The sequence below is a fragment of the Phyllobates terribilis genome, unplaced genomic scaffold (assembly GCF_046119375.1).
Source record: "Phyllobates terribilis strain yellow unplaced genomic scaffold, ASM4611937v1 Scaffold_11__3_contigs__length_659146591, whole genome shotgun sequence".
In the NCBI taxonomy this organism is placed as follows: Eukaryota; Metazoa; Chordata; class Amphibia; order Anura; family Dendrobatidae; genus Phyllobates; species Phyllobates terribilis.
This window is the reverse complement of record NW_027362771.1, coordinates 330,847,275-330,857,800: the sequence shown is the minus strand read 5'-3', so window position 1 is coordinate 330,857,800 and position 10,526 is coordinate 330,847,275. Positions and strand designations below refer to the sequence as shown.

The 10,526-nt window shown below is 39.7% G+C and overlaps 1 protein-coding gene across 2 annotated transcripts in view; it reads left to right on the top strand.

Moving 5' to 3' along the window:
- The first annotated feature begins 3,267 nt into the window (after window positions 1–3,267).
- The window catches only part of LOC141166213 (stimulated by retinoic acid gene 6 protein-like), a 106,213-nt gene continuing 98,954 nt past the window's right edge, over window positions 3,268–10,526 (top strand). Inside the window, exon 1 of one of the 2 annotated variants that reach the window (XM_073652681.1) lies at window positions 3,268–3,420. In XM_073652681.1, the coding sequence (XP_073508782.1) occupies window positions 3,359–3,420 (62 nt within the window). In that variant the 5' untranslated portion in view covers window positions 3,268–3,358. The remainder of the gene's footprint in view (window positions 3,421–10,526) is intronic. The other variant, XM_073652682.1, reaches the window with a different exon arrangement.

Below are 10,526 nucleotides of genomic sequence, written 5' to 3'. Positions count from 1 at the left end.
TCAATAACAACAGAAGGTCAAATTAGTATAGCTGAGGGGGAAAGAACAAACTATGTATATATATTGAAGAACATCCAGTTATTATAGACTGTAATACTAGGATCATGATAGCTACAATTTGAGTCCTCACTCACACTTATTTTGGTCAGTATTTTGCAGCAGTGTTTGTAACAGAAAAGCATAAAAAGACCAAAAATCAAAACAAGGTAAAATCTCATTATAGTTGCTTTTTGATTGTCTCACTCCGGGTTTTGACTTACAAATCCTGACTGTAATGCGCATGTGTACATGAAGCATAATAGGATAACAGGTAAACTATAGTCACGGGTGTGTTGGAAGTGACAGACAGTAACCCTGCAATTGGTTGTTGGAGATCTCTTCATTTGGCATTACAGACAGCTTCTTAGAAGTTGTCTCTCTAGGACCCAGCGGCTACCTTCCTCTGGCTAATTAAGAACCCTGGCCTGGGTGTATAAATACCTGCTGTGTGCCAGAGGGAGGTGACGCGATACTCACATTTACTCCTTGTGAAGGCTCAGAGCAAGTGCATTACCTCTTCCTCTCTGGAGCTGTGAGGAAGGGTGTTCATCTCTCTGAAGTCGACTAAAAGCTAAGCTATCTTCCTTGTCTGTTCCCCCATTGTTGTCCTCAGCTGTCAGTGGGGATCGACTAGCACTCATCCCCTTCCTTCCCTAGTCAGGGCTTAATGCCAGGGAAAGACAGGGTGAGGTTCGCGTGCGGCGATTGGTGAAGAACCAATATAGGGACGTTAGTAGAGACAGGGTGATATCAGATTAACCTAGGAGGTCTCCACTTCCCTCTTTCAAGAGTGTCTGGGCTCCCTTTCTCTCTTCCCTTTGTCTTGCACCAGTCTTTCCCACACCTTCCGTGACAACTATTTATTGCAATAGTAGGAAAGCCAGGTAGGCTAGGGTTGAATTCTAGCACTACAGGTCATGATTAGGTTTACCTGGATAGCTATGTGTTATGATCTGCAACATGTGCTAAGGAAAGATAGGGGAAAGCTCTCCCTACAGTAAGACTAAGCTGAATCCCTACGATGTAGCGGGCTGCCTGTTCCTAGTGAACAGACCCGCCTTAGCCCTCGGCTAGTCTGAACGAAGACCTATAGCATAAGGGGAGGGGTCCCTAAAAGAACTAAGGACTGGAACAAAAAATGGGACACATCCTAAACAGAGAAGTTGTTGCAGAACACAAAAAGACAAACAGACAAAAAGGTAGTAGAGGTCCCAGAAGGACCAAGCGAACTGACAGAGATAGGCACCGAAGCACCTGGCTAGAAAGACAGTCAAACAACACTGAAGTCCAGCACAGCCAGGAGGGCGGAGCTGGAATATAAAGGCAGATGGTCACGTGACTGCAAAACACAAGATGGAAAAAACAAACAGGAGGGTTCTAACACTATGATTAGAACCAGGCCATGTGTTCACTAGTCAGTCAGCTGGGGAAGCTGAGCAGAGTGGGTTGTGTTGGAGCTTGAGAGAGACCAGCCAGAATATCTGAGGAGAGACTGCACTAGCCGTATGCACCAAACTGCAAGTATCACTGGTTGCTATGAGCAATAGCCGTTTTGTTTGATCGGGCTGGAACTAGCTGAGCTGTGTCTGAGTAGCCAGGGTCTATTTTGTTTAGTTAACGCCTGGACAAGGCTAGGGATGTTATGTTTATGGTTTTGTTATCAGTACTGTACAGCCAGTGGAAATAAACACTATGCCGTGTGTGATATATAAACCTTGTGGCCTAGCGGCTACCCGAGAGCGTTAACCCATACACTATATACAGCTTTTGAACGAAAAGTGGATGGGTAAATTTAATATTGTCATAAACATTAGATATTTTAGTATAGATCCTAATCATTATTTAACTCTAGCAAACTCTTTTTCTTTAACTGACATGGCTGACTTGGACATGTTAAAATTTTCCTTTCTGATAGAGATGCCTTGCAGCCAAACATATAATGTACCCTCTTTCTTTGGTCCGTTTCAGTGGTACCACACCAGGAAGCGCCATTTGTTTTATTTTATTGTTTTCCTAAGTGATCCAGATTTATATGTTTAATTAGAATGGCACCAGACAAAAGTTCCTGCATCATCTCCTTGGCTAATGCAGATTCATGATTCATCATCACTAATTTTCACTTTCAGCCACACAATTTCTTCTTTTGAGTTGAGTTTCACCTTGCTTTCTTCTCTTATAGTGCTGGTTTTCATTGGGCTTCTGTATTATGTAAATCCTATTTCATTCTGATGCAAACATTGACTCCTGTTGCTCCCATTTATTTTTATTTTGTTTTGTGCTATTTTCAAGGTGTACCCATGTGTTTTTTTTTCATAACTTTCTCATTTTCTTTATACTTGCCCCAAATTTTACAAACCGGTGACTGGGAACAACCCTCATCTGTCTCACCCCATGTTGGATTTGTATCAAGAAGGAGTTTTATAATCCTTTCAATTGTTTCTGTCGACATCTTCTTCTGTTAGGGCCATGTATTTTTTTTTCTTTTTAGCTTAGCCAATCTAATATCTAATATTTGGTTAAGGTCTGTAACATACCCCTTTCAACTGAAGACTAATTGACATTTTTACACTTGTGACAGAACTTGTTTTAGAAATGCATATTAAAATTTTAATTTGATAATATTCCTTAACCTTGGTGTATAATTCCATGATTTCTCTTCTACTTAAATATGCCGACGATTAAAAATAAAAATGATTTCATTTGTTTTAGGGTATGTTCAGTTTCTTTCGCTACATTTTTTTTCCCCGCAGGAATAACACATATTGCTGTAAAATGCAGCCACAATAATGCATGTAAATGTGCATTTTGATGCATTTGCTATGCTTTTTTTTTAATTTGCTGCTGGGGAATAACTCCATTAAAACCATGAAAAATTATCATGCTGCGTTTTACAATAAAAAAAAGGCAAGTCAAAAAAAGAGATTTTACAATTTTTTTAGAAATCTCATTCATTTTGCTACTACTGTAAAAGGCTGCATTTTTCTACCCTAAAAACGTACAAAAAATGCAGTAAGAACACAATGTGTGAATAAGTTCTTACAAAGGCGGAATGTTCAGCTTTTAAACAAACATCGTTTTGTTTTATTTGTAGTTTGTTATTACACAATGAGCATGTGTAAAATCTTACAATTTATTCTTCTGTTATTGATTTTAGATTATGTATACACAAAGCACATATACGACATACATAATAAATGTCAACTAGTGTGGCCACATTTTAACAAATCCTACTGGTAATGTTTTCATCAGTTTCCGGCTGATAACACATTCCCAGTCTTTTACTTTTCACCTGGCTGGAAGCACATTGCAGTCACACCTTATGACCCATTACTACAGCAGCAGTCAAAAGGAGCCCATGGAGTCTGTTCCTACCTATGAAGTGTGAGTAGAGAATGATGATTGATCTATACTGTTGTGTAATGGAAACTTTAGATATTACAAATAAATAATGGTTCCATGTAATATTTGGACTGGTTTAATTAGAAGTTTAGAGACCCGCAGGAGTGTGTCTTGAATGTCATCTATGAGCTGGAGTTTCTTGCTAACTCCTTACTCCATTTAATGTGTCCTGCATTTACCAATAAACAAGATGATATGTTAACAATTGTTGCTACATTTGTAGATGCTGAAGATAATGACATCCATCTTGGTGTATTGTGTATTGTAAAGGACTAACTGTATTAACATCTGTTCTCGTGTCTGATGACACAACTCAGTGGTGTGTGTTACATTTCCCATATTCTCTTGTACTTTTTTTTTCTACAACTTTATTTGGCAATCCTCTAAAAGTTAATGCATAAGAAACTTTATATATATATCTATAAAGTATGTGTAGTAGTAGTGTGTAGTAGTATATGTATGTATGTATATATATATACATATACATACATATATATATATATATATATATATATATATACACAGGTGCATCTCACTAAATTAGAATATCATCAAAAAGTTAATTTATTTCAGTTCTTCAATACAAAAAGTGAAACTCATATTATATAGAGTCATTACAAACAAGAGTTATCTATTTCAAATGTTTATTTCTGTTAATGTTGATGATTATGGCTTACAGCCAATGAAAACACAAAAGTCATTATCTCAGTAAATTAGAATACTTTATAACAACAGCTTGAAAAATGTTTTTAAAATCCGAAATGTTGGCCTACTGAAATGTATTTCAGTAAATGCACTCAATGCTTGGTCGGGGCTCCTTTTGCATCAATTACTGCATCAATGCGACGTGGCATGGAGGTGATCAGCCTGTGGCACTGCTGAGGTGTTATGGAAGCCCAAGGTCAGGCGAGTTTGTGTGTCAATGACTGCCTTCTGGACATCTGTCAAGTTAGCAGTCTTCACCATGATTGTGGAGCCTACTGAAACAGACTAAGGGACCTTTTTAAATGCTTAGGAAGACTTTGCAGGTGTTTTTTGTTAATTATTTTAATTTACTGAGATAATGACTTTTGTGTTTTCATTGGCTGTAAGCCATAATCATCAACATTACCAGAAATAAACACTTGAAATAGATCACTCTGTCTGTAATATATGAGTTTCACTTTTTGGATTGAAGAACTGAAATAAATTAACTTAATATTCTAATTGTGTGAGATGCACCTGTGTGTGTGTATATATATATATATATATATATATATATATATATATATATATATACATGTCTATATATAAACATAATATAATTTACACCTATAGATATGAAATTACTTTTTCATGGTTAGATCCTTTATAGCTAGCCAGTAAGCCTAATAGAGGACAATTATCCCATATAAAACATTATTAGTGAAGATGATCATTATCAAGCAACATTTCTCACCCAGATTTTACTCTGTCATGGGTATAACTACAGCACTGTATCCCAGGGCTAATGAGGCTCACTTTGGTGCAAAAATGCCCTTCCTTTTATTGGAAAAGAGTATCTCGATTTCTTTATGTTGTCTTGTGCCACTCAGTCGATACTTATTTGTTCAGAAGTTCTGCAAAATGACTGATATCTATTGCTAGAATTCAGATTACGGTCAACAAGTAGTGAAGCGGGCATCCCTGGCATTGCTAAAGGGTCATTTGTTTCCTAATGATGCACTTTTTATTATATTTGCAGCAGTGGTGCCCTTCTTGTGCATTACAAGTTGGTGCTCTTGTCTATGATGTATTACTTTTCATTAATCACACAAGATTTGATCCTTTTTCAGCAAGACACTTTGAAATTATCAATGGATTATTTTTTTTAAAACAGCTCCGAAAAGTGTATGAAAAAAAAATCGTTAATTAAAAATGCATACTTATGTTCGGTCCACTGTCTCAATCTCTGGTGCTTTGACCATGATGTCCATTGACAGGAGACATAGAAGGACATATGACAGCAATAGTCAATCACTGGCTTTAGCAGCTCCCATGGTCACTAGGCTGTGAATAGTAATTAGTTGTAGGGGTCACAGGTCTCTGTGTCAGGATATCATATCTACAACAGAAAGACAAGCAAAGTTGGCACAAAATTGGCAAGGATTTGGTTAGATAAGTACGCTATTCTGATCTGGTTTTAATACTTTCCCTTTCCTTGACATCCCCTTGATTTTAATTGAGTCTAAGACTAGGAATGCACAGTGATGCGTCACGCAATAGCAATTCTCAGAAAATAATTTATGCAACTTGTCTGCGACTTGTTGTCATGGACTATTAGCGCTCTGATTTTGCTGTAACTGAAAAAGCCACCTTGCGAACAAGTTGCACTCGAGTTGCATGTCACATTCGACTTGCATTGAAATCTATGGCAAATGTGTCACTTGCATCTTTCTACCAGCGACAAAAAGTCCAATACATTTGGAAACATTTGCGACTCGGGTCACAACATGACACCATAGGAAATCGTAACAGACAATGATGCAATGTGTTGCTGCAATTTAACTGACGTGCCACATGTTGCCGTGTGGGTGGGGCAGGCCGGGCAGAGGGGCATACGCCCCCCCATCCTCTCCCCCAGTAGTTGTTGCTTCATTAGCTGGGTTGGCACTGCACCCATGCTGGAGGAGGGGCCACCGACACCAACGCCTATTTCAGGTGAATGTGAACGTTCAGCTAAAATATGGTGTGCTGCAGAGACCCGCTGGCTCACTACAGTGATGCCATGTATCGCCTGTGGCTGGAAGGGCAAAGTCAGTTGCTGGCCTCTGCGCCGGCTATAGGTGAAGAAGCCGCACATCGTGGGAGCAGAGCAACAAATCGAGGACATTATACTAGGAAGGGACTCAAAATGGGGGACATTATTACTGGATGGTGGACGTTATACCAGGATGGGAGGACAATACTACATGGGGGGGAAACGTGTATGTCTTTATAAGATCTTGAACGCTACAAGGGCACAAACATCTGACCAACATGCAGGTTCGGCCCCAGGTCTAAATTTTGCACCAGGGCCTGTCAAACTCTAGTTATCCACTTAATGTGTTAGTGTGTCAGCCTGGCCGCATCACAGTTAACAAACAAGGCCATGCAGTATGCTGTGCGTGGCCATGTCTGCTAAAGTGACTCCACACAGTGCCTTGGCACTCCAAGCTTTCCCCTGGAGAGAAGCTTCAATCAAGCATGGGGGCCAGAAAGGAGACAAGCTGGGGAAAGGTAAGCGCTCTGAAGTCAGCTTTCACAATCTGTAAACACCCCTAATATGTGCGTATGTCTGTGTGTGTGCTTAGTCATGACCGGAAATATTGCCACACTTGAAATTGTTCCAGAAAATGAAGTACTTCTCCAAGAAAATTATTGCAATTACACATATTTATTATACACATGTTTATTTCCTTTGCGTGTATTGGAACAACACAAAAAACAGAGAAAAAAAGGCAAATTGGAAATCATTTCACACAAAACCCCAAAAAAGCGAAAGACAAAATTATTGACACATTTCCAAAATTGAGGGTAAACAAGTTTGTTTCAAGCATGTGATGCTCATTCACACTCACCTGTGGCAAGTAACAAGTGTTGGCAAAATGAAAATCACACCTGAAACCAGATAAAAAGGAGAGAAGTTGACTTAATCTTTGCATTGTGTGTCTCTGTGTGCCACACTAAGCATGGATAACAGAAGGAGAAGAGAACTGTCTAAGCATTTGAGAACCAAAATTGTTTAAAAATATCAACAATCTCAAGGTTACAAGTCCAAAGATCTTGATGTTCCTTTGTCCATGGTGTGCAACATAATCAAGAAGTTTACAACCCATGGCACAGTAGCTAATCTCCCTGGACGTGGACAGCAGAGAAACATTGATGAAAGTCTACAATGCAGGATGGTCCAGATGGTGGATAAGCAGACCCAATCAAGTCACAAAAAAATTCAAGCCGTCCTGCAGGCTGAGGGTGCATCAGCGTCAGTGCAAACTATACGTCAACATTTGAATGAAGTGAAACGCTATGGCAGGAGACCCAGGAGAACCCCACTTCTGACACAGAGACATAAAAAAGCTAGACTGCAGTTTGACAAAATGTATGTAAGTCAAAATTCTTCTGGGAAAGTGTCTTTTGGACAGACCAAGATAGAGCTTTTTTGGTAAAACACATCATTCTACTGTTTGCTGGAAATGGAAGGAGGCCTACAAAGAAAATAACATAGTACCTACAGTAAAATATGGTGGAGGCCTTGACTGTGTGGAAGGCATCATGAAATCTGAAGATTTCCAAGGGATTTTGGGTTGCAGTGTAGTGCCCAGTGTCAGAAAGCTGTGTTTGCATCCTAGGTCATGGGTGTTCCAGCAAGACAATGACCCCAAACATACTTCAAGCAGCACCCAGAAATGAATGGAAACAAAGCGCTGTAAAGTTCTAAAGTGGTCACCAATGAGTCCGGATCTAAATCTCATTGAACACCTGTGGAGAGATCTTAAAATTGCTGTTGCGAGAAGACACCCTTCAAATATGAGAGACCTTTAGCAGTTTGCAAAAGAAGAATGGTCCAAAATTCCAGTTGAGAGGTGTAAGGAGCTTGTTGATGGTTATAGGAAGCGATTAATTGCAGTTATTTATTCTAAAGAGTGTGCAACCAAATATTAAGTTGAGGGTGCCAACAATTTAATATGACCCATTTTTGTGTGAAATTATGTCCAATTTGCCTTTTTTCTCTTTTTTTGTTGTTGTTCCAATACATATAAAGGAAATAAACATGTGTATAACAAAACATGTCAATAATTTTCTGGGAGAAATATTTCATTTTCTGGAACAATTTCAAGGGTGCCAACACTTTCGGTCATGACTGTACATGATTGTGTATTTATATGTATGTATATATTTCTTCTTATTAATTTTTAGAGCACCATTGATTCCATGGTGCTGTACATGAGAAGGGGTTACATGCAAAATACAAAAAGAAATTACAATCAAACTAATGGTGACAGACAGTTACAGAGGGGAGATGACCCTACCCATGCGGGCTTACTTTCTATATTTGTCTTTTTCTATGTATTTTTGTGTATATGACTTCAAATATGCACAGTGGTATGAAAAAGTGTTTGCCCCCTTCATGATTTTTTATTCTTTTGCATATTTGTCACACTTAAATGTTTCAGATCACAAAACAAATTAACACATTAGACAAAGATACCCCAGGTAAACCCAAAAAGTAGTTTTTAAATGAAGGCCTTTAATATTAAGGTATAAAGATGGTGAAAACATGGAACAGTGGTGAACCTTCCCAAGATTGGCCAGCCGACCAAAATTACCCCAAGAGCGCAGCGACAACTCATCCAAGAGGTCACTAAATACCCCAGAACAACATCCAAACAACTGCAGGCCTCACTTGCCTCAGTTAAGGTCAGTGTTCATGACTCCTCCATAAGAAAGAGACTGGGCAAAAATGGCATGCATGGCAGAGTTCCAAGACGAAAACCACTGCTGAGCAAAAAGAACAGGCTCGTCTCAGTTTTTCCAGAAAACATTGATGATCGCCAAGACTTTTAGGACTCTGTGAACTGTTTGGATGGTGTATGTCCACTGGCATACCGCCAATGGCGGCAGTCCACGCCACTGCTATGGGGCCCGCAGCGGGCCCCCACCTCAACGAACCCCGCCTCTGCCCGTTAGCACCCGGCCGCCCGACTGCACAAAATGATGGGGGTGGAAGCGTCTGCTGATGCTCCCTCCTCCATAATCATTGCACGGGCTGACGGCCGGAAGGGGGGCCCAGTGCGAGCAGTGATGATGGAGGAGGGAGCATCAGCAGACGCTTCCACCCCCATCATTCTTCCTCGACGTCTGACGTGTCAGAGCAGCCAGCGCGATGACGTCATTACAGGGCGCCCACTGCTCTGAGATGCTCAGCACTTAACACCGCACGCTGAGGAGACTGGAGCATTGGGTGGAACTAGGAGAGGTGAGTACTGTGTTTATTTTTTTAAATCAGTGACCGGTGGCCATAATACAGTATGGGGGGGGTGCATTATATTGTGCGGAGGAGCATGGGGACGCATTATATTGTGTGGAGGACCATGGGGTTGCATTATACTATATGGAGGTCTATGGGGGTGCATTATACTGTATGGAGGACCGTGGGGGTGCATACTACCGTATTGAGGACTGTGGGGGTCCATTATATTGTGTGAAGGACCATGGGGGTGCATTGTACTGTCTTGAGGATCAAGGTGGGTGCATTATATTGTATGGAGGACCATGGGGGTGGATTTTACTGTATGGATGACCATGGAGGTGCATTATACTGTATGGAGGATCATGGGGGGGTACATTATATTGTGTGGAGGACCAGGGGGTGCATTATACTGGATGGAGGACAATGGGGGTGCATTATACTGTATGGAGGACCATGGGGGTACATTATACTTTATGGAGGATCATGGGGGGCGCATTATATTGTATGGAGGACCATGAGGTGTCCATCATATTATAAGCAGGACCATAGAGGGTGCAATATATTGTATGGAGGACCATGTGGGGTGCACTATATTTTATAAAGACTATGGGGAGTGCACTATATTTTATATATATATATATATATATATATATATATATATATATATATATATATATACAGGGTTGTCCAAAAGTAGGTGGACAGAAAGTGTAATAGGGTCATGAAGGGGGAGATTTATCAAACATGGTGTAAAGTGAAACTGGCTCAGTTGCCCTTAGAAACCAATCAGATTCTTTTGGGGAGTATTCAAGGACAAAGTTTATAGCTGAAAACCATTTCAAGAAATTAATACCCAAAGAGACTCGTGCAAAAAAGTTTGTCGAAGCATAAGAGGCTGACTTCAAAGCTCTGCAAATTGTAATGGAAAACAGTTTGAGCACCTGCATTGATAAAATTTAAGGGCTTTTGTATTATTGTTCAAAATAAAATTTAATTGTCAATGTTATGCTTGTGTTAGTAAATATAATTTTAGATATAAATCAAAATAAATGTAATTATTTTCTGGCCACCTACTTTTGGACCACCCTGTATATATATATATATATATATATATATA